This window comes from Malus sylvestris, chromosome 10, assembly GCF_916048215.2.
Source record: "Malus sylvestris chromosome 10, drMalSylv7.2, whole genome shotgun sequence".
In the NCBI taxonomy this organism is placed as follows: domain Eukaryota; kingdom Viridiplantae; phylum Streptophyta; class Magnoliopsida; order Rosales; family Rosaceae; genus Malus; species Malus sylvestris.
In genome coordinates this window covers 22772867-22798585 of record NC_062269.1, presented here as the reverse complement: position 1 = coordinate 22798585, position 25719 = coordinate 22772867, and the positions used below count along the sequence as shown (strand labels likewise).

The 25719-nt window shown below is 35.4% G+C and overlaps 1 protein-coding gene and 1 pseudogene across 1 annotated transcript; both read right to left on the bottom strand.

Annotated features, from left to right (window-relative positions):
- Positions 1-2116: 2116 nt before the first annotated feature.
- On the bottom strand, positions 2117-10203 carry LOC126586607 (basic helix-loop-helix protein 004-like). The gene is made up of 5 exons (XM_050251514.1): positions 9942-10203; positions 9789-9823; positions 3080-3190; positions 2619-2837; positions 2117-2467 (listed from the first exon to the last, which is right to left on the bottom strand). The coding sequence occupies exons 1-5, from the start codon at positions 10033-10035 to the stop codon at positions 2420-2422; spliced, it is 507 nt and encodes a 168-aa protein (XP_050107471.1). The 5' UTR covers positions 10036-10203; the 3' UTR covers positions 2117-2419.
- On the bottom strand, positions 3845-6289 carry LOC126586608 (uncharacterized; annotated as a pseudogene).
- Positions 10204-25719: the final 15516 nt, after the last annotated feature.

The following is a 25719-nucleotide window of genomic DNA, read 5'->3' as shown; positions in this document are numbered from 1 at the left end:
TTCAATAATACCAATAAAAACTCAACCTTTTTTTTTTTGCTTTCATTTACACTACCAATTCAATTATTCAAAATTGCTTATGGGTGCATTCTAGGTATAAAAAAAATGGGATTTTATTTTATTTTTATAAAATATGGGTACATTTATATAGGCTACACTTTACAATTAAAAAATTGGTACATTGGGTACATATTACATAAAAAAATTGATACATTTTATACAAAAAAAGGCACGTTTTATATAGCAAAAAATGGGTACATTTTATGTAAAAAACAATGGTACATTCTAGACTAAAAAAAATAAATAGATTTTACATTAAAAAATGGGTACATTTTACATAAAAATGGTACTTACAAAAAAAAGATACATTTTGCATATAATAAAGTGGTACATTTGTAACGGAAAATGGGTACATTATAAATAAATTATGAATACAAATAAAAGGTTAAAAAAAATTATGAATACAAATAAAAATTTAAAAAATAAGGGACAAAAAGAAATTAATATATGGGTACAAATTAAAATTTAAAAGATAATCGGTACAATTTAAAAAAGGTTGCAAATTAAAAATGGGTACAAACTACAAATAGAAATATATGATAAAAAGTTTAGCCATAAATATAAATATACTAAATGTAATGTTTCTAACACTAAATAAATGACGTTAATTAAAACCCAAGGACCCTAATAAAAATTTGAAAATAAATAAGGTTTTAATCAATGAAATATAGAAAATAGGGATGAAAATTGAATTTCTCCTATTAAAAATCACCATTATGTATTTAAGCTCATACTACGTCATTATTATCGTAGATCAAAGGGAAAGAAACCGAATGGGCCTAGTCCAATGTTACACATTAGTTAGTAGATTTAGACTGTGATCAACTAGTTATATGTGGAGATGGTGTTGTTGGTAACTTGGTAATGATTATGCTGATGGTCATGATAAAAGTTAACTGTGGCTGCACAATGCTTAAGCCTTCATCTCAGGTCACACCTTTTAATGGATTTTATTGACAGATTCCGAGTTATCTCCAGCATAGAGTCCCTAAATAATCAGCTTGAACTATTTCACTGTCATTTTTCTGCATAAACATTATATTTTTATTAATAAAAATATAATAAGATGCTTTATTAATTTAATTTAGATAATGTTAATTACCTGTACTTTAAAGACATTTGAGACAAGGTTTTTCAAGCTAGTCACATTTACATAACTTACTTCCAAGCCTAAATTATCCAATGCGTCCATCAATCTCACAAACCCTCCTGGCTTATGCTCACATATTAGTCACAGAAAATTTATTCCCATCTAACCGAGTTACTTCCAGTTGTGACCGCATTGAATTTCACAGTTTTTTTTATTACCTAATTAAGAGAGCACTCCCGATATACGTCCAAATTTAAAAGAATATAAGATTTTAATTAAGTGTGTACCTCCATCCTTTTATTTACTGGTTTGTTTGCAATGAAAGTTTCAGTTTGACTCAAAACTTCCATAAATTTGATCGTGGTTTATAATTATAGCTTCCATACTTGTTTATTTGTGATGGTCACGATTATGGTAATTGTAATGACAACACTGATATGCTTAATGGTGGTTGTGATTGTGGTGGTGGTAGTTGTGGCAACAACGTACAGTGGCAAAGGTGGTGGTGATCTAAGGTTAGTGGTTGTAATGGCAGGTGGTGGGAGCCACTTTATTCTCTAAGGAAAAAATGTGTGTAGGAGGATAAATAATGTCAATTTTAAAATTTAATGAGAGTACTATAGGAATTAAAAATATCCATTTTCTACTAAATTGTGAGCTCTGTATGTGTGTGTCTTGCGAAGTTCTAAATCACAAAATATTTTAGTGTTATTTTCGAAAAGTTCTAACTTATTTTTGCTATATGTTCGAACTCCAACTCCACCAATAGAAGAAAAATCAACAACATAAAGGTCGTACCCAGTGCACAAGGCTCCCGCTTTACGGAGGGTCTGGGAGAGGTGAATGTCGGCTAGCCTTACCCCCATTTATGGAGAGGCTGCTCCCAAGTCTCGAACCCGAGACCTACCACTCATGGACGAAGGCACTTGCCATCACACCAAGTGCAACCTTTAAAAATCAACAACATGAAGCATTAAAATCACCGTTATAATTAAGTTCGTACTACATGAAGTGAAAGAAACCGAATACGTGCCTAATTAATTCATACATGAATTGAGTAGATAATAATCAACTAATTATAAAGATGTTGTAAGTGGTACTACGAAGTATGGTAATTGTAGAGGTGGTGCATGTTATTGCCTTATTGATAATGATCTTGATAGAAGTGATCCAGTGATGTCCCATTCCATAATGCTTTAGCCATCGTCTCAGGCCACCCTTATGATGGATTCCATTGACAGTTTCCGAGTTATCTCCAGCAAAGAGTCCTTAATTAACGTGATCAGCTTGAACGATTTTACTGGTGCTGTCATTTTTCTGCATAATCAAACATGTAGTTATTAGTTTATGAATAAAAATATAATGAAATGCTTTATTAATTTAATTTAGATAATGTTAATTACCTAAGACAGCAATCCAAATATACATACAAATTTAAAAGAACGTAAGATTTTAATTAAGTCTGTACCTCCATCTTTTCATTTACTGGTTTGTTTGCAATGATAGTTTCAATTTGACTCAGAATATCTGATTGTAAATTGCCATCGTTTCCACATACATTACTAGTTTCCTTTGCTGATCCTTCATTATTTGAGTTACGTTCAAGCTCTTCTTGAAGTTCTTTTACTTGCCTCACCAATTTGGACACGTACACAATCGTGTCCCCGATGATTGAAGCCCTGTCCTTCTAAGAATCAAGATGATTAGACATTCCATTAGAGTTCTGTTAAAGATTGTGTTCACATTAGCTGACAACAAGATGTGACAGTGTACTAATTAATCACATTTTTACTACATATGGTCAACTATTCATTAACATAGAAACTGTCAGCGCAATTTCCCATTATACTGTATTATTATTGTCTATTGAAAATGCTAATAATACTAATCTGAAAATTAAAATAAAAAATTAATCCCATTGATCATCACCCCAGTATTGTTAGGAACCAAAGTGCGAAGGAAATGGAGTCTGTGGCAAAGCTTATTCCTTCTCTCCATTTCAGCTTCAAAGTTTTTTGATTGAAGCCCTATCCCATTCCTACAGCAACAACAATCAGTTCATCAATAAACGTTATAAAAAGGGGGAAAAAAAAGTCACTGGGGAAAGGAAGAAATTGAGAGAGTAGCTAATCATAACCTTTCACTAGTAAAAAAAACACTTTGCGCGACGTAGGTCCTTCGTCGCGCAAAGTCAAAAAACGTCGCGCAAAACTTAGCCCAACGCACCTTCGTCGCGCGATAACCGTCGCGGCAAGGCAGTGACAGAAGGGTTTGCGCGACGAAGATGAAACATGCGTCGCGCAAAGAGGCTTTGCGCGACGCAGCCTACGTCGCGCAAGGAGGCTTTGCGCGACGTAGCCTACGTCGTGCAAGGTGGCTTGGCGCGACGAAGATGAAACATGCGTCGCGCAAGGTGGCTTTGCGCGACGCAGCCTACGTCGCGCAAAGAGGCTTTGAGCGACGTATGTTTCTTCTTCGTCGCGCCAAGCCACCTTGCACGACGTAGGCTACGTCGCGCAAAGCCACCTAAACCTTTTTCCGCGACGTAAGGACATGCGTCGCACAAAGTGGCATAGGTGCCTTTAACCGACGTAGGTAGAATCTTCGTCGCGCAAACCCCTTTTTTATGTTTTGATCAAAAATATTATTTTTAAATTTTTTAATAAATATTGTAATTAAATTATAAATAATTCATTAACTAAGGAAAAGTATTTAATTATAAAATATATGAAAATATACATACAAGATGTTCGAACAAAAAAAAAAGAAAAAACTAAAAGTAGTCTTCTAGGTTTGATTCATCAGGCTACTAGGTATCGGCTGGGTGAAATGGCTCGAAGGTTGAAGGTGTATCAAGTTCAGGTTCTGGTAGCGAGATTTGGAGACCGGACATCTGTATGGCTCGTACAAAGTCTCTCACGTGCCCAACATAAGCATTCATCTTCTCGCCCTGGACCCTAATCTACTCGCCCTGGGCCCTAATCTGCTCTTCCTGGGGCTTCATCTGCTCGTCCCGAGCCTTCATCTTCTCGCCTTGGACCGCAAGCTGACCCTTTAGGGTTGTCACTTCCTCCTTCAATGCACTGACCTCTATTGTGTTCGATCTAGAAGAAGAGGCACCCGTCTCACGAACTCGCGCTTTCCCCATACACCGAACAACCTTGCCATGACGACGACCGAAGTTCTGATCCATTACATTAGTCAGGATTTGAAAACCTGCATCCTCAGGTACCGTGACATCCTCGATCGGGGTCTCCGGGGGAAGCTGCGATGTTGCTTCTTGGAGAACAGCAAAGCGTTGTTCCACCATAGCAACCTGTAATAATAAAGAAAAAAACATTTAATGTTTAATAACATAATATAAATAATATTTGAACGATTCATACATATAAGAATAATAACAATTACATATACTTACATGAAGCTGCTTAGCGGTCTCATCACCAGGAAATTTGAATATGTCCTCCGGTAACAACTCAACTAGAAATTTGAGTCTTCAAATGAGTCTATCTTTAACCCTAAAGTATCTTGAACTGGAATTTGAAGATGTACGTAATAACCAGAATAAAAAATGTTTCAAAAATAATTGATTCAAGATAATTTATTAACAAACAGTTCTTTACTAAATCTAAAAGCATCGAGATTACTAATCTATTCATATATCTCTACCTAGATCAAAATGAAGCTGGAATAGGTTAAAACTTTAGTTTCGTCTTGAAGCATAAGTTTCCCCTCCTTGTCCTCTGATTTTTCTTCACCACACTAAGACCACAATCCAACGAAAACCCTACGCTAAATCCACTAGAAATCTGGAATCCATCAGAAATACAGCGAAAATGTCACCAGGGTAGGAATGTTCCTAGAAAGGATAAAGTTAACTTTCTTGTAAAAACTACAAGGATACATATCTCAAGCTTACACTTCATGAATTGCAGGGTGTGATAAAGAGATTGCATTAATGTACTATACTGTCAATATCTTAAACATTTCATAGCATCATATTTCAATATTACATATTTGACGATATATATTAAGAAGCACTATATTGATGATATTAAACTCAGAAAAGTGCACCAATTAATTAAACTCAGAAATCGAAAGAACACACAAAATAAGCACTTGGGGATTTGAGGAAGAAGAAGAAAAAAGCAATAAAATTTTGACATCCAACATACCCATTTCAAATAAGCAAATGTCAATCAACCAAGACGACATCATAAAAAAGCAATAAAATTTTCACACAAAAATTACATTGAAATTTGAAATTATGAGAAATCCCGTAAAAAAAATTACATATAAAAAAGCAAAAATTAGGATTTTGGGAAGTATAGGGGAAGAGAAAAAGAATAAAGCAAAAAAAAATTCATATCCAAATACCCCATTTCAACTAAGCACTCAATTTGAAACTTCTACAGAAACCCTGTTTACATATAACAAAACAAAAATTGGGGATTTTGAGAAGTTTTGGGCCAAAAGAATGAAGACGAAGAAGAAGGACCTTGAGCTGAGGCGCTGTGATGCTTCCGGTATGGTCGCGCGAACCGTTCTCTCAGAACGGAGAAAAAACGATGAGGTGAAATTGAATTGCAGCAGGAGTAGAAACGAAAAGGTTCTGGTAGCGACTGAGAGTGTGATCCCTCTCTCTACCTGCAACCCATCAACCCCTCTGCAAACCAGAACCAACATCCAATTTTATCAGAAACCCTAAATAACATGCAATTTGAACGCTAAATAACAAAACCCTTCGAAAATAAAAAACCCTTACCTTGATTTTGGGACTTGATTCGCGTCGGCTTCGAGATTCGGGTGGCTGCCCGTAGTGGCATGGCCGAAGATGAAAGCTTGCGAAGAGGAGAGAGAGGTCTACGGGAAAGAAAGAGGGAGAGATGAGCGAGAGGGAAGAGAGGGCTACGGGAAAGAAAGAAAGAGGGAGAGATGAGCGAGAGGGAAGAGAGGTCTACGGGAAAGGGGGAAGTGAGAGGGCTACGGGAAAGAAAGAGGGAGAGATGAGCGAGAGGGAAGAGAGGTCCAATTAAACTTGGAAAATTGAAAACAAAGCGCCCATTTTTCACTATTGTTCCGCCCAAATTTTCACAACTTGCGCGACGTAGGTTTACAATTTGACGTCGCGCAAGGTTTTTTTTTTTTTTTTTTAATTATTATAAAAATTATTGCAAATGTGACTTTACTCCTTTCAAATTCAAATTTTTTTTACATAAACTCCACAATAATATATTTTTTTAATAAAAACCCACAATAAATTTTTTTACATATATATCATTCAATTTCTTAAGTGTTATAAGTATAAAATAAATAAATTAAAATCTACTTAGTAAATAAATATACCATTGAACTTGATGGGAAACGCATTGTACGAAACTAATTTCAACGATCCAACCGTCAAACTTGTTTGTATATGCTTCGAGATCGTGTACGCCAAAAATTGCAAAAAACAAACATTCAGATATCAAGTAACGGGACAAAACTTTTCGACGGTTATAAACGAAAAAACACGATTTAACGGTAGTTTTAACTCCGATTTTGTTGATTTTTTAGAGCTCCACTTCTTGACCCTATATGAATACAATGAACTAATTAAATCTTCAATTTAAAATATTTACAATAGTGGATACCACAAAATCTTATGTTATACTTGATGAAAGTATAAATAAACACTAAGTGTTAGTAAATGTATCGTTTTGATGGGAAATGCATTGTACGAAACTAGTTTCAACGATCCAACCGTCAAATGTATTTTTATATGCTTCGAGATCGCATACGTCAAAAATCGCAAAAAACAAACATTCAGAGATCAAGTAACGGGACAAAACTTTTCTACGGTTATAAACGATAAAGCACAATTTAACGGTAGTTTTAACTCCGATTTTGATGATTTTTTAGAGCTACACTCCTTGACCCTATATGAATACAATGAACTAATTCGATCTTTAATTTAAAATATTTACACTAGTGGATACCATAAAGTCTTATGTTATACTTGATGAAAGTATAAATAAACTCTTAAGTGTTAGTAAATGTATCGTTTTGATGGGAAACGCATTGTACGAAACTAGTTTCAACGATCCAACCGTCAAACGTATTTGTATATGCTTCGAGATCTTGTACGCCAAAAATTGCAAAAAAAAAGCATTCAAAGATCAAGTAACGGGACAAAAACTTTCGACGGTTACAAACGAAAAAGCACAATTTAACGGTAGTTTTAACTCCGATTTTGATGATTTTTTAGAGCTACACTCTTTAACCCTATATGAATACAATGAACTAATTTGATCGTCAATTTAAAACATTTACACAAGTAGATATCACAAAAGAAAAATGCAATGCAAGAACCCCAAAAGAAAAGCCAAAGGCAAAAAAAAAAAAAAAAAAAAACCAACTTTGCGCGACGTAGGTACACCAGCGTCGCACAAAACAACTTTGCGCGACGTAGGTACACCTACGTCGCGCAAAGTTGTTTTTTTTTTCCTTTTGCCATTTTGCTTATGAGTACAAAATAAATAAATTAAAGGGAATTGTTATTAGCACTCAAAAAATCACATTCTACACTCCAAACTTTCTATATTTGAAGTGCCAATAACACTTCCCAAATTAAAATCTACTTACTAAATATATATATATCATTGAACTTGATGGGAAACGCATTGTACGTAATTAGTTTCAACGATTAAACCGTCAAACTTGTTTGTATATATTTTGATATCATATTCGCCAAAAATCGCAAAAAACAAACAGTCAGAACTCAAGTAACGGGACAAAATTTTTCGACGGTTATAAACGAAAAATCACAATTTCACGGTTATTTTAACTCCGATTTTGATGATTTTTTAGAGCTACACTCATTGACCCTATATGAATACAACAAAAAGATTCGATCGTCAATTTAAAAAATTTACATAAGTGGATACCACAAAATCTAATCATGTTAACAACTCAACAACTTAAGAGTTGATGTATCATTAGATAACACATGGTGCATTGCTATTTTATTTGCTCGAAAGATAGGAATTGTATTCTTTAGCATTACACAGTTATTACCCCTTTAAAACATAAGTAATAATCTCCTTCAACCTAGCCTGCAGGGGTAACACATGGTGCACTGCTATTCATCTGGGCTTGTCTTTGTATGTTCCTCATTTTCATTCTTTGCTAGCAGTCTTACTTGTTCAGTGACCTTCTTGGTCAATTATACCTATTCAACGGATACAAAACATTAAGAGAAAAAAAGGGGCGGTAAAGTAAAATTACATAAATATCGGAACAATGAGAAGGCAAGAATAAGAATCATTCAGCAAACCACAGCAAATGAAAGGGCAATCTACTGTCCAAAAAATGGGACAATTCAAGAATTAATTGGACCGCAATCATGCTTTCGCATCCATACACGAAATCCAACAGATTCTCAAACGTAAAACTAAGCTTTTCTTGAAAAAAGTGTACGAAGTTAAGTAGTATTAACTTCGTAAAACACAAAACAATTTTGTACTTGATGTACAAAAATATGTGCATACAAATAAATTAAATCACAATAATTAATGAAACTAAATATAATAGATACAAACTATTAATCCTTCAACCAAAAAAATGGGACGATTCCATATAGACATCACCCAAAATTTCTATGTTCCACAGTTTTAACTTCTTGTTTACCCCTTCCACTCCTACCTTAAAATTATTGTTTAAGGACCTATATGATGAGACTACGTATTCTAAATCATAAAGGGTAAAGAATACACCTAAAATGATTACTAACCACGTAATAGAACAGTGGTTTGACAAAGCTATAAACTGGCTTCTTCTCTAAATCTCTAACATTCTAATTTCCTCCTCCCAATTTGGTGAGAAATGAAATCTATCCATTTTTTAGCACACATCAATCTATCCCTAAATTAGATCAAGTTAACTGAGCAATTTGCAGTTTCTTAGCCTTTGTTTCCCTAAACCTATCAAAATCCTTCATACTCATAGTCATTCATTATACTCATTCAATTGTTCAAAACCAAAACTCAACTTGTTAAAAATAAGCATTGACAAAGATAATTAAAGAAAAACATAAATACACAAAAATAAAAAAATCCAAACATAAATGTAATCAATAAATAGTTAATTAACTAATCAAATAAATACAATACTTGAAGGTGAAGATGTGAAGGTTGAGAGAGATAGAGAGTGAAACAGAGATGTTGAGTGTGAAGAAAAAGGCCCCTGTGTGTAGAGAAAAAAGTCGTCGACTTTGCGCGACGCCATGTACGTCGCGCAAAGTTGTTTTGCGCGACGTAAGTGCTCATGCGTCACGCAAACTTGGGAAAAAAGCGGTAAAACATTCTTAGTTTGGCGCCAAACTCTTGCGCGACGTATCCAACGTCGTGCAAAGTGGCTTTGCGCGACGATACTTTGCGCGACGTAGTTGTACGTCGCTTAAAGCTATTTTGCGCGACGTACGTACTCATTCGTCGCGCCAAACAGCTTTGCGCGACGTACACCTACGTCGCGCAAAGTATCGTCGCGCAAAGCTACTTTGCGCGACGTTTTGTATTTAGCGTCGCGCAAAAACATTTTGCGCGACGAAATTTTATGCGTCGCGCAAGTGTCCGTCGCGCAAACATGTTTTTGTACTAGTTTGGTCTTCACTTTCCAGGAGGATGTTCATGCCACCTGCAAATAATTGATAAAAACCGAACCACAAAAATGGAAAAAATTAGTTTCAAATTGCTAAATCTTACAGAGTTACTAAAGACATAACAAGAACTGAGAAAAATAAAAATGGCTATACCTCTTTTGCATGGACATTTCAGTAAGAAAAACGAGATGAGAATGAAAGAAGAAACCAAAGAGAGGAAGCAGATAAAGCAAAGGTAGACATCCATAACTTTAGTCAATTAATTAATCAAATCAAGTAAAACAACCGGAGGCTCTTGCATTTCACAAAGGTTTCTTTTATATGGAATGAGTTTGGTAGGTGAACTGCAGGCCATGCATGAGTGTAGCGTGAGAGAGAACTGAATAAAAAACCTAAACAAACTAATTAATTACTTTTTGTGTTTCTTTTTTTCGTCTTTTTGGGTAATTATGGCTTGGTAAATATGGGAGGAGCATATTGCATGAATGAGCTAATATAGCGTGCGAAGTGCTAAAAAGGCTTTTCATTCATTTTGGTTTGGTATATGCATTTGCTCATGTTTCAACTACTCCAAAAGACTAAAACCTAAATTAGAAGGGAAATTGGTTATGTATGAGAGAACGTCACTAACTAATAATTGATTATTCTTTTATTTTGTCTACTTTTTTACTTTGTTTCCTTTTGCCCCCCAATTCCTAAATATGTTGATACTATCCGTTAGCTGTGGCAATACAATCCGACTCGAAAGCCACCACGAAGAAACGAATTTGGGTGGGCGATAATCGTATTTTTGTTACAGTTGCGTTATACTCGGATTAGATCTAAACATTTTCATGTCCACACAAGACAACCCGTGAACACAAATTGCCGACTTTTGGATTTGGTTGAGTTCAAACCAATGTCGCTCAGAGAAATCAGAAGTGATACAGATATGGTATCTTCGACATCAGATGCCAACTCATTGCCAAAACAGAATAATCGCATCAAGTCACTTCTCAGTCAAAGTTTGTTAATCACATGCCATGTACTTGTAAAATTGTTACCGAAGTTTGTTAATCACATATCATCTTCCTGTAGAACTGTTATTGACTACTTCAGATAGTTAGTTAGTGATTAATTGTATTCTGTTTATTGAAATATAGTCTAGGTCATTTTTTTCCTAAATGTGGAATTCAAACTTTTAACATCCCTTCATATGCCAGTTAATTTTCAAACTTAACACGTGATCATATCTTTACAAATACACGCAAAGTCTTTTTTTCAACGTGGAATCCCAACAGTGTGTTCAAGGGTTTGGTTTTGAGAATAAGGGCCTAATGAAGCTCATCATAATAAATAGTCTATAGGCTCTTAGTTATTGGGTGAAAAAGGAGGATATTATAAAACATACCAAAAGAAAAGGGCATAGGGTTAATCTATCTAGGGTTAAGTCCTAGAAACAAGAACTACAGACGATGTTTCTAGAAAAAAACTCCTTGAAACACCGTTTTGGAAATACTTTAGACACTGAAAACATTGCAGTTGCTTAATACTTTAAACACTTGAAATTTTTTTTCTAGGAACGATGTTTTTCCTTCAAAGCAGTGTTTTAACTATATTAGAAACGAAGTATTTTTGACATGAGAAGACTCTCGAATTATATTTGATACATGATGATCTGAATAGAACTTATTTGGTGTTTAAATATTCTTACCAAATCGTAGCTTCCAAATAAAGGGGGAAATAGGAAATTATAAAAATTGTCTCAACTCTTCAAACGTATTTTTGATCTAGTAAACATCAGTATTTGGCCCAAAAGACCCATAAATAATCGCATAACATTACCGAATCATGTTCGAAACAGCACAGTACAACTTCATAATTGTCAAAAACTATTTCTTTGGATAACGCCTGTCGGGAATGTCTATAATCCCGCTAGTTATTCTGTAAGATTTATATAGCCAAGATCAAGATTTAAGCCACAGTAAACACAACCAAGAAAGCACAAAGTCTTTTCATATGAACTACTGCATTCACACTAACCTGATGAACCTCCGTTGGAAAACGCCATGGCTGCAACAGTCCAAACTCTGTATGTTGCAACTCTTCTTCTCTCTGGCAGAACTCTTAATGCTCTAACTAAGAATAGGGATTAGTTCTTGATTGAGCGTATGCCTGTGAGAGCAGAGATTACAACATATATATATATACATATACCTCTCCTAATCCAATGAGGATTTCCTATTACAATCCACTTAGGAAACAACTCATGTTTCCTAATCTATATCAGTTCATCTCCATGATAGATTCCTCTATCAACAAGAACTCACATTCATCTTCCTATAAGGCTTTCTTATACTAATCGGTCCAAATAGCTAATGCCAGTTCACCGAATACTCATGTTCATATTCTTACATTCTCCCACTTGAACATGAGACGTAGAACAAGCACAACCTTCACCAATTATAAGAAGTGATCACATAGCCTTATTCAAGATTTTATCATCATGACCAATGTCCCTTTGCATTTCAAAAAACAGAAATTAGGAATCTCAGGCTACAACTAAAAGCAGCATTGATTCAAGACTCACATGTATCCAATCCGCAAATATGACTCATGATCAACACAAAAACCAGTCCAGAAAATGCTCCCACTTTTCAAAAGATCATAACATATATTAATCTTCAATGAAAAACAACATTTCAATGATTGAATAAAATTCATGAACTATATAATCTTTTAAAACAAACAAAATTGTTTCTTAAAATATCATATGAATCTAACAAGTCCATCATCAAAACCATAATACTCCAAACCGAAGTATCAAGCCTTGAGATAAAGACACTTATTAAAAGTACAAAACAAACTAACAAACTAAACATAACTAAGTAAACCAGCTTAGACCAAAACTATAATCACAGTCCCAAAAGTGTGTTACTCACATGATTGCAATCTTCTAGTTTTCCGAAAAAGCCCAATTACTCCCACTGATCTAGACTCTCCAATACTCCCATTCGAGATACATGTTTTTGAAACTCTTTAACATGCAGCGCTTTAGTCAAAGGATCTGCAATCATCAAAACAATGCTAATATGCTGAACTTCAATCATCCTCTTCTTTACTTCCTCTCTTACTTTAAGAAATTTTACATCCATTAACCTTGAGGCAGAAGTTCTTCTGTTATTTTTTGGCAAAGAACACAACAGAGTTGTTATCACAAAACATCCTTACTGGTTTCTGAACCGATTTTACAACTTTTAAATCTGTCAGAAAGTTCTTCAACCACACAGCTTGTTTCATTCCTTCAAAACAGGCTACAAACTCAGCCTCCATAGTGGATGTAGCTATCACAGTTTGCTTAGCACTCTTCCAAGAAACTGCACCACCATTTAACATGAAAATATAACCTCCGGTTGACTTTCTATCATCTACATCACCAGTCAAATCTGAATCAATGAATCCTTCAAGTTCCAAAGATTCACCCTTACCAAAAACCAACATAAAATTCTTGGTTCTTTGTAAATATCTCAGAACCTTTTTGGTAGATATCCAATGTGCTTCTCCTGGATTTGCTTGAAACCTTCCCAGCATTCCTACTATAAAAGCAATGTCTGGGCGTGTACATATGGTGGCATACATAAGGCTCCCTACCAGTGAAGCATAAGGCTTAGATTGCATCTTCTTAATTTCCAAATCAGTTTTCGGACACTGATTCTTTGAGAATTTATCCCCCTTGTTAACTGGAACTTAGCCACAGTTACAGTTTTCCATATTAAACCGGTGTAATACTCTATCAATGTAACCCTTGTGAGACAAACCAAGCTTTTTTTTTTTTCTGTCTATCTCGGACGATATCAATCCCTAACACATAATGTGCTTCCCCCAGGTCCTTCATGTCAAATTTTTCACTTAGCATCCTTTTGGTAACATGTAACAGTTGGAGACAAGAACTAGCTAGAAGAATGTCATCTACATAGAGCACTAAAAAGATAAACTGCGAACCAAAATATTTAGTGTAAATGCAATCATCCAACTTGTTTTCTTCGAACCCCAGTGAAGACACAATCTGATCAAACTTCAAATACCATTGTCTAGAGGCCTGTTTTAACCCATATATCGACTTATTGAGTTTACAAACCATATTCTCCTTCCCCTTTTCAACAAATCCAGTCGGCTGCTTCATGTAAATGTTCTCTTCCAAATCTCCATTGAGAAAAGCCGTTTTCACATCCATTTGATGCAGCTCCAAGTCAAAATATGCAACCAAAGCCATGACAACTCGCATAGTATCTTTAGAAGATACTGGAGAAAATGTGTCATTATAATCAATCCCTTCTCTTTGTGTAAAACCCTTTGCTACTAACCAGATCTATATCTTTCAATACGACCAAGAGGATCTCTTTTAGTTTTATACACCCACTTGCAACCTATAGGCTTGATCTCAGAATTAGACTCCACAAATGTCCAAACTTTGTTCTTGTACATCGAATCTAACTCATCCTTCATTGCATTTTGCCATAGAACTGATTGAGAACTTTCAATGGCCTGAGTGTATGAGAGAGGGTCATCAATATCCCTAATGTCGAAATCAGTTTCTTGTAAATAAACATAGTCACTTACTGCTGTCGACTTCCTTATTCTAGCTGACTTCCTGGGCTCAAAAGGTGATACATTTTCAATGGCTGCTGTATGTTGTGATTTAGTGATGATATCATAATTTATTGTGACTGGATCTGTCTCCATAGTGTTTTCAGTGCCCGAACCCAATTCACCACTAGAAGGCAATTCTTCATTCAAGTTTTCTACGGCAAGTGACTTTGTTGAAGGAAATAACAAAAATTGATTATAACCTGTTTGTGTAGTATTACTAGAATCTTGATCCATTTCTTCAAAAACAAAAATTTCCCTTGATAGATCTGAAACATCTTCATCTTCTAAGAAAACTGCATTATGTGTTTCTTGTATCCGAGTGTGACCTTCAGGGATATAGAACATGTATCCTTTTGATTTCTTTGGATATCCTATGAAGTAACATGACTGAGTCCTTGAATCCAGCTTTCTTTCATTAGGATTATAAAACCTAGCTTCTGATTTACAGCCCCAAACATGGAAATAAGTGAAGTTAGGAACTCTCCCATGCCACAACTCAAAAGGTGTTGAAGAATTGCCTTGCTTGGAACTCTATTCAAAATATAATTGGTTGTCTTCAAGGCTTCTCCCCATAAGAAACCAGGCAACTTGGACCTTGACATCATGCTTCTCACCATACCAATAAGAGTTCTATCCCTCATTTCCGAGACTTCATTTTGTTGAGGTGTCCCAGGTGTTGTATACTGAGCTACAATGCCATTTTGCTCTAAGTAAAGTGCAAATGGTCCCTTTTGTTATCCTGATTCAATGTACATGCCAAAGTATTCTCCTCCCCTATCTGATCTAACAATTTAATAACTTTACCTAACTGTTTTTCAACCTCAGTTTTGTAAACAATAAAACATTTAAGGGCATCAGACTTTTCATTAATCAGAAAGGTATATCCCAGTCTAGAGAAGTCATCTATATAGTTAACAAAATACTTGTTTCCACATATGGTTTTGACTGGAAAATGACCACATATATCAGTGTGTATGATTTCAAGCAACCCTTGACTTCTTTTGGCATTGATGTGAAAATTACTTGACACACAAATTAAACCCTCTTTTTGACAATTGTAGTATAGATGTAAGTAGGGTATCGTTCTAGGCCGGGGATTAGGAGGGATTGCTAATCTATTCTAAATTAATTTAAAAATATTAAACAAGACTCAAGGACACAAAATTAGGCTAAAAACTCTAATAACTCGAAACACACTTAGAATGACTCAAAATAATGAAAACAATCAAATTAGACACTAGGAACTGAAATGGACGGAAATTGAATTAAAAGACTAACAACAATGAAAACTAACTAAATAAAATAATTTAATAATGGGGGGGGGGTTTGGTTTTGACGAGAAGTAAATTAAACTTAAATAAATTACAGAATTGACAAAAGCATGAAATTAAGGTGAAAGGATAGGTGACGGACTAGCTAGAGGGTTCTTCTCCACACATGACACATATGCAACCTAAATTAATTTTCAGTTGTTCTTTCAATAAATTGTGAATGACAATGTTCCAAGTTAATTAGGTCCGCTTAAATTAACTCTTAGATTTCCCTAGATTCATTGGATTGAATGGAATACGCATTACAACCAAATTATTCCTCATCAAAGTCCCTAACTATGGAATACGCATGATAGAGACATTCAACAAAGATCATTAAGTTCAACGGAAATCATAAACATTGACTAGGCATTCATAACTATGGAATACGCATGTTAATCCAGCCTAGAATTCACTTAACACGATTGTGGATAACAACCTTCACTACTTGTGAATATAAGTTCATAACGATTAGGTGAAATTCACTTATATTCTAGCATCAAATTCATGCATGTAAATTAAGTATGCATTCTTAATCGACATACAAAAATAAGTTATCAATCAAGCAGTTAAGCAAATTAAATCACAACTCAGAAATCACAATTGAAGGTAATCAATTCATATTACAAATATATTCATGGCTTTGAATTAACCTCTAGCCAAAATAAATTTAGTTACACATTATTTTCAAATTAAACCAAAAATTAAACATGAGTTTGAGAAGATAACACCAATAAGAATGGAGTGAAACTTTGCTTTCTGTGTTGCTCCCGTCAGTTTCTCCTTGCCTTTGCCTTCTCTCCCCTCTGTCCTGCCTCTGCGAGCTGCCTTTCCTTCTGTCCAGTCAGCGCGTCTCTCCTCTCTCTCACGCTGCCAAAGGCAGCCCTCAATTTCCTGCGCCTCCTCCTCCTCTGACCTCTGACCTCTGACCTCCCTTATTCCTCTGTCCGTGCCCTCTCTTATTCTTCTTTTAATTTTTTTTATTCCTTTTTTTATTTTATTTTTATTCCTCCATCATTCCCTTCTTTATTCCTTTTCTTTTGTTTTTGCCATCCAACACTCTCCTACAAAACATGAATCATGATGATGTTTCAAACATCATCATGACTTATCATTATTATTTTTTTTTAATTTTATTTAAAAGCTGATCTACACAGACAGTTTTGACGAATTTATTACATAAAATTTCACTTGTTCTATTTTTATTTTCTTTGCTAGACAAATCCTATAATACGCAAAAACAAAGTAAATAGCTCAAAAATATAAGGAACTAACTAATAAAAGACAAGTGAAATTGATGTAAAATATATATAAATATGAACTTATCAAATACTCCCACACTTAGCTTTTGCTAGTCCTCGAGCAAAACAAAGAAAACATGAAAAAGTAATAACATGAAAAACATTAGTTTCCCCCTATGTGACCCTCATAGAATTTCATTTAAGAAAACAAATCATCAAGAACCATAGCTAGCATCAAGGAACTAATCCAAGTTCATCTTCCTTATTCAAATATTAGCAGTAATCTTTGAATCATCCTTGAAGTGTAGTGTGTAAGATAGCCATGCTAATGCAATTTCAAAATTTTTATATTTTTAAAATCATCATATGCAAACTAGCAACCTTCTCACGGGATATACACTCAATCACACATGTGTTTAGTTTAAATGTGTTTCGCTCAAAGAATCAAATGTGAAATTTCTACCATAAGCTTGCATAAAGATCTCATCTCCACAATCATAATTGCAAAACTTAAATCAAGAGGACTTTTATTGGATGTAATGAGGTTTAGGGAGAGGGTTATTGAAACGAAAGAATAGGAAAACACAAGTTCCAAGCTACATTGCAAGCAATTCTTTTGTTTAGATTTATAAGAACTCAATCTTTCCAGCGATTCTTTTAGCACCTCCAACCACACCCTTAAACTGAAACTTTAAAAACTTTTTATTTCATTTGTATACAATCTTTCTTTTTCTTTTTCTTTTCTTCTCTTTTCTCTTTTTTTTTTTTATTTTTTATTTTTTAATACAAACATGAAATACCCCCACACTTATTCTTTTGCCAAACACCTTCAAAGTACTTCACAAACGTTTCTCATAAAACAATCTCGCATTGCTCGCTTGGAAAGGGTAAGGAAAAAATGTTTCAGGTATAAGGGTAGACATATCTGGTGATAAGAAATAAAAGGCTCAACATACACGGCTCAAATTGGCAATCTAATGATATCATTTTTCTTTGGGAAACATGGTTATTTGGGCCATAGTGGTAAACCTAATGCCTCTATCATTTCCAAATTCATGCAATCAATGACAAACATTTCGAAAGATCGTTACGCAAGTTCTAGAGATGTATCTCACATAAGTTCATCACACATAAAAAAAATAGGATTGTATGAAAAATGCACACACTTTCAATAGGCTCAAAAACTCACATAGGATGTATATGGTCACTAAATTCACATATGAAGTTTTAAGTCATGCTTTAGTTTCACATCAACAAGGCTATGTGCATTTGGTTTTTTTTTTCAAAGATGATCAAACATGTACAAAACTAACAAGAGAATTAGGAATTTCACAAAACACATGTTAACTAAGTTCTTGATAATCATGATTCAAATTTGATCCAATTATATCATTGGGTCGGGAAACTAACAAAAATCTAATTCAAAACAATAAGGGAAACAAGACAATATTTTTGGATTTTTAAATTTTCCGATTTTTTTAAATTTTTTTAAATTATTATTATTATTATTTTTTTTTAAAAGAAAACAAAACTAATTAAGAAAACAAAAAGCAACAACATGGAAACAAATGAAACTCGTTCGTAGTTGAAGGTACAAAAAATTTCAATTTGGTCATTTTTTATACTCTTTACCCCCAAACTTAAACTGGACATTGTCCCCAATGTCAGAAAAAATATAATGCAAATAAAAATAAAATAAATAAATAATAAAAAAACAAAATAAAGCAATTGGATTGAAAACTTCCCTAGTTTGCAGTAAAACCAAGCGATGACCCCCCCCAAGCTAAAATTCTGCAATCAACTTCAAGGGTGGAAATAACCAAAAATTCCTGCAAAGAAAAGAAATAATTCAGTTAAGTAACGCAAGAAAATGTAAAAAAAATTGCAAACGAAAAATTGAAAATCACGATAAAAGACACTGAATAGAACTAATAAGTGATCATTGGTCGTGCTTGTTGACTTTCCACAGCTTTCCTCTTGAACTGGGTGACACTTAGCTTTTTACTTGCAAGTGATGATTTGATGATATTGTACGGCAAAGCTTTGCTCTTTGGTGATGTTGCAGTTCCTTATTTATTCTCCAAGCAGATGTGGCAACTTCTCTAGTTCTTCATCTCAGACTCCTTCTGCTGGGTTGATTGTGCAAGCTGCATTCTTCTCTGCTTGTTTCTTCTGCACGTTGTCTCCACATGCTGCTGGTATCATTTTCGCTTGCCTTATCTGTTCTTCAGGTAGATGTGGCAGCTTCTTTGGAAGTACATCAGCAGTGGAAGACGAGTACTCGAGAGCAATTTCTCCATTCCTGCAGGTTAGAACAAAGACAAGGAAAAGGACATGGAGAATGCATGATATGAGATACTCTTGCTTTCAACCTTCATGATATGAAATAATTTTGCTTTGGATGGGTTGTTTGCAGAGGTACCCCAAGGAATAAGGAATACAGAGTAACTCGAAAGGTTTCTTTGGGAATACATTCTCGGAGATGAAGAAGTGCTGAGAGGGTGTGCCTTTGCTGTGGAAGGCGAAGGTAAATACTTATAGGACTTTTCTTCACAACCGGAACTATTCTCTCACTCATTGTCGGCAGTCGGTGGATGGATGAATAGTACAAATTACGCGCTTTCTGACAAAGCTGCCCGTAATTTCCGCAAAGCTGCAAGTTGCATGTGACGAGTGACGACACGTCTGGACAAATTGATCTTTTGAAATCCGGGGTTTGGCTCGTGGTTTCTGAGCAAGCCCAAATTTTAAGAAATGAAACGCCTATTTTGAGAAAAGAATCCGACTTTTGAGAAAGGAGCCCCGACTCTTCGATTTGCGAGAGGACGCCTCTTTTTTTTTCTGAGGAGCGCCTCTTTGATTTCTTCTTTTTATAGAGGCGTTAATTTTGTTCCACAACACACTTGAGCTCCCTCCTGTAAACTTCCAAAATCTTAATCTGTCCGATCTCTTCTTTCTCAACACCTTCAGAAAATGTCTGGCCCTTCCGATCGTCGTTTTGACTTGAACATTGGTGAAGAGGCAGCTCCGCCTTCACCAGACAACATATGGCGCCCATCTTTCATATCCCCTACTGGTCCTCTTACCGTTGGGGATTCGGTGATGAAAAATGACATGACCGCTGCGGTGGTGGCCCGGAACCTTGTCACCCCCAGAGATAACAGACTGCTCGCTAGACGGTCTGATGAATTGGCGGTTAAGGAGTCTCTGGCTCTTAGCGTGCAGTGTGCGGGTTCTGTGTCCAACATGGCCCAACGCCTATTTGCTCGAACCCGTCACGTTGAATCGTTGGTGGCTGAAATACAGAGTCTCAAAGAGGAGATTAGAGGACTCAAGCATGAAAATAAACAATTGCACAAGCTTGCACACAATTATGCCACAAACATGAAGAAGAAAATTGACCAGCTGCAGGAAAATGATGGTCAGATTTTACTTGATCACCGGAGGTTTGTGGGTTTGTTCCAACCGCATCTGCCTTCGTCTTCTGGGGCGGCACCGCGTAGTGAAGCTCCAACTGATCAACCTCCGATACCTCCTCCTTCCGTGGCCCCGCCGACTACTGAAGCACCACCTAACCAATGAATGCTATTAGTTTACACATCATTGTAAAATATTTTTACTTTTATGTTTTTTTTTTTTTTTTTTTTAAATATGTAAATTAATGTAAAAAGACTTTGTTTAACCTTCCCCCACACTTAAACTAAATAACACAAACTCACAGAAATCAACCAAATAACACAACTAACTAAACAAAACAAAATGAAAGCAATAAAGATAAGGGTGTAAGTTGAATGCTTGGGTTGCCTCCCAAGAAGCGCTTGCTTTAACGTCCGCAGTCGGACGAATCTTTCCTTTAAACTCCCCTCGGCTCCAAAGCATGGAATTTATCTTTTAATGGGAGGTGATACTTGAAATGATTCGGCAATGGTTTAAATTCAAGAGTGGGTGCCTGAATCATCAAAATCAGAAACATGTTAGTATAAATTAAAATTAAAATTGGAGAAGATGGCTTACTTTCTTTTTCCGACACAAACTCAATGACAAACACCACATTGTTGAACATTTCCGGGACTTTGAACTTGGCCAGGTTTACTATGATGGTTGTGGCTTGTCCCGTGTCATCAAACTCAACTGCTTTGGGCTTGATTGTCTCATGCACAGCCTCTTGGATGTATTCTTGATATGCTTCAACCACTTCATTTTCTTGAATCCCTTTTCTTGGTGTGCAAGGTTCTTTGAACGTTTCAATACCATCGGGAACTTGTTTTGGTGCACCAAGAATTGGGATATCACTTTGCACCTTTGGAAAAGCTTCCACAATGTCTTTTTCACTCTCTTTGATATTTGGAATAAAAAACCTGCAAGGACAAAGGACATTCGGTGGAATAATGTTAGAATGAAGTGAATTTAGAACTTCCTCACCTGAGTTGGATGACATAGGGATTTGAGGAGCTTGCAACAAGAATTCTTCTAAACTGTCCAGGTCGTCCTCCTCCTCTTCTGCTTGCAGCAGCAATTCATCCATGTTCGGGCTGTGTTTGGATGGTTCTAGGACAGCTTCATCATTCATGTCACCTTCCAAAGTGATGGCTTCATCGATTTCACTTTCTGCCTTTGAATTTGCAATGTTTGAGTTGGAAAGTTCACTTTGATCTCGAATTTGTGCCATGAATTCCACAATCTGCCCAACTTGCATATCCAATTTGTCCACTCTTTTGACTCGGTCTTGCATCTCCTGGTTTTGATTTTCTACTCCCTGTTTCAAAGAGGTGAGTAACTTATTAAGTGTATCATTATCCAAGGACGTACCTGAATTGAATTGGGTTGATTGTTGTGGTGGCTGTGACGGTTCATATGGCCACTGATAGAACTCTTCCGATGGCGGCAATTGTTCTTCTTTTTGTGAACCCTGCGCCAAAGAAATTAGTCCTTCAAGAATTTCATTATAATTCACGGGCATACTTTGATTTGATTGGAATTGTTGTGGGGGATACTGTGGTGGCTGCATAGGTCTTGAATAGAACTCGTCTTGCTGCCAATATCCACCTTGTTGAAATTGTTGAGGTTCATCCCACATATAATCTGAATTACCTCTCCAATCTGAATTGCAAGCGTTGGAAAACATATTGCCCCTTGATTGGTTATGGCCTTGATATCCCCAAACATCTTCATTTGCAGAAAATTGAGGACTTTGATATCCTTGCCCATAGGGCACATCAAATGTAGGGACACTTGGCATTGTGGTCCGTTCGGCATTATGAGTCAATTGAGCAATGAGCTGTGCCAATTGAGCTTGAATGGTCGCAAGTGCCATGTCTTGCTCCATTTGTACCTAAAATCAAAGAAAGAAAAATAAATCAAATATCAAAAGTAAAATACACAAACACCAATATAAACATAAACAAAAACAAAAATAAAGGGATTAGCAAAGTTGCTAATCCCCGGCAACGGCGCCAAAATTTGATGTGAAAATTACTTGACACACAAATTAAACCCTCTTTTTGACAATTGTAGTATAGATGTAAGTAGGATATCGTTCTAGACCGGGGATTAGGAGGGATTGCTAATCTATTCTAAATTAATTTAAAAATATTAAACAAGACTTAAGGACACAAAACTAGGCTAAAAACTCTAATAACTCGAAACACACTTAGAATGACTCAAAATAATGAAAACAATCAAATTAGACACTAGGAACTGAAATGGACGGAAATTGAATTAAAAGACTAACAACAATGAAAACTAACTAAATAAAATAATTTAATAATGGGGGGGGGGTTTGGTTTTGACGAGAAGTAAATTAAACTTAAATAAATTACAGAATTGACAAAAGCATGAAATAAGGTGAAAGGATAGGTGACGGACTAGCTAGAGGGTTCTTCTCCACACATGACACATATGCAACCTAAATTGATTTTCAGTTGTTATTTCAATAAATTGTGAATGACAATGTTCCAAGTTAATTAGGTCCGCTTAAATTAACTCTTAGATTTCCCTAGATTCATTGGATTGAATGGAATACGCATTACAACCAAATTATTCCTCATCAAAGTCCCTAACTATGGAATACGCATGATAGAGACATTCAACAAAGATCATTAAGTTCAACGGAAATCATAAACATTGACTAGGCATTCATAACTATGGAATACGCATGTTAATCCAGCCTAGAATTCACTTAACACGATTGTGGATAACAACCTTCACTACTTGTGAATATAAGTTCATAACGATTAGGTGAAATTCACTTATATTCTAGCATCAAATTCATGCATGTAAATTAAGTATGCATTCTTAATCGACATACAAAAATAAGTTATCAATCAAGCAGTTAAGCAAATTAAATCACAACTCAGAAATCACAACTGAAGGTAATCAATTCATATTACAAATATATTCATGGCTTTGAATTAACCTCTAGCCAAAATAAATTTAGTTACACATTATTTTCAAATTAAACCAAAAATTAAACATGAGTTTGAGAAGATAACACCAATAAGAATGGAGTGAAACTTTGCTCTCTGTGTTGCTCCCGTCAGTTTCTCCTTGCCTTTGCCTTCTCTCCCCTCTGTCCTGCCTCTGCGAGCTGCCTTTCCTTCTGTCCAGTCAGCGTGTCTCTCCTCTCTCTCACGCTGCCAAAGGCAGCCCTCAATTTCCTGCGCCTCCTCCTCCTCTGACCTCTGACCTCTGACCTCTCTTATTCCTCTGTCCGTGCCCTCTCTTATTCTTCTTTTAATTTTTTTTATTCCTTCTTTTCTTTTTTTTTTATTCCTCCATCATTCCCTTCTTTATTCCTTTTCTTTTGTTTTTGCCGTCCAACACTCTCCTACAAAACATGAATCATGATGATGTTTCAAACATCATCATGACTTATCATTATTATTTTTTTTTAATTTTATTTAAAAGCTGATCTACACAGACAGTTTTGACGAATTTATTACATAAAATTTCACTTGTTCTATTTTTATTTTCTTTGCTAGACAAATCCTATAAAAGACAAGTAATAAAAGAAAGTAAATAGCTCAAAAATATAAGGAACTAACTAATAAAAGACAAGTGAAATTGATGTAAAATATATATAAATATGAACTTATCAGGCATCTAGTTTTCTAAAGTTGGTCATTTTTCCTTTCAAACAATCAACACATTCTGTTGCAGTGGCAGAATCTAATTTGGGAATTAGCTCAATTTTGGAAAGTTGAAGAATCCTTTCTTTAGAGATGTGCCCTAACCTCTTATGCCAAAGAATGTAAGATGAATCATGTTCTAACATTCTTTTTGAATTGACATTTAAAACAGATTGATCAACAAACTCAACTAGACACTCTAGACGCCAGAGAATTTCAGACAAGAGGGCAGTTCCTAAAATTGTATCAAAACGGTTTTTTCTTAAAGATTTTCAAACATACATCATCAACATAGAATGCATAACCATCTTTTGTTATTTTAGAAGCAGAAAGCAAGTTTCTTCTCATTTTGGGCACATAGAGCACATCCTTCAGTTGTAAAACAAAACCAGAATTCAGTTTTAAGTTCACTACCCCAATGGAATGCACTGCAACCTTAGTCCCTTCCCCCACATAGACATGATACACAGTATTTCCGATCTCCTTTTGTTTTTGAAAACCTTTTAAAGAGTTAGTTATGTGGACCGAGCATCCAGTGTCAAACCACCAAGAATCAACAGGTACTTCACAAAGGTTTGACTCAACACAGACAAGTACTTGTTCCTTTTCTTTGCTCTTCACATAATCTTTAAAAATCTCACAATTCACTTTCAAATGCCCTTTAGTCTTGGACCAAAAACACTTAAGTTTAGACACATCTTTAGGTTTAGCCTTAAATTTATTAGATTTTCTAGGGGAGTCAATTACTTTAGCAGATATATTGAATTTACTAGAATTCTTAGTGAATTTAGAATTCTTACCAGAACCAGAAGAGCTGTTATTGTTGAATGCTTTCTTCTCTCTTCCAGGTTGCACATAGTATGATTCATCGATCTCTTTGCCTTTCTCTTGCTTTTGCCGAGTTTCCTCTTGCACACATTGTGTAATCAATTCATCTATGTCCCAGTTCTTGTCCTGTGTATTGTAAGAGACCTTCAACTGACTATACTTGGCAGGGAGTGCTTGAAGGATCATAAACACAAGTTGCTTCTCTCCAATATTTACATCCATGGAGTTTAACTTCTCGGCAGCATCTGACATCTTCATTATATGATCCCTTATTAAGCCAGTACCTTCTATCTTGTACTGAGTCAATACAGACATTTACTGACTTACTTCTGCCTTCTCGGACTCCTTAAATTTCTTTTCAATTGCAGCCAAGTATTCCACAGCAAGCTCTGGTTTCTTAATTCCTCCTCTAATAGTGTCAGTCATCCCAACTTCTAGGATGGAAAATGCTACCTTATTAGCCCTTGACCATCTTTCATAATCAGATTTCTCAGCTCTAGTGCTTTGATCACTAATTACAGGCTTGGGATTTTCAATTGCTATATCAAACTCATTGAGAGTTAATAGCAAGTTGATGTCCCTCCTCAACTTCTTGTAATTACTACCACCAGTAAGGATCAGAATATTTGCTAAGTTTAAGGTTTTCATTGATATTGCAGACATCGATGAACTTGAAATCACCATATGAACATTCAAAGTTCAGATTTTGTTTCACAGTCTATTGCACATCAAAGCTTTATAACCAATATCCATATATACAATCTTAACAACCAACAGTTGGTAGGCGCATATAGGA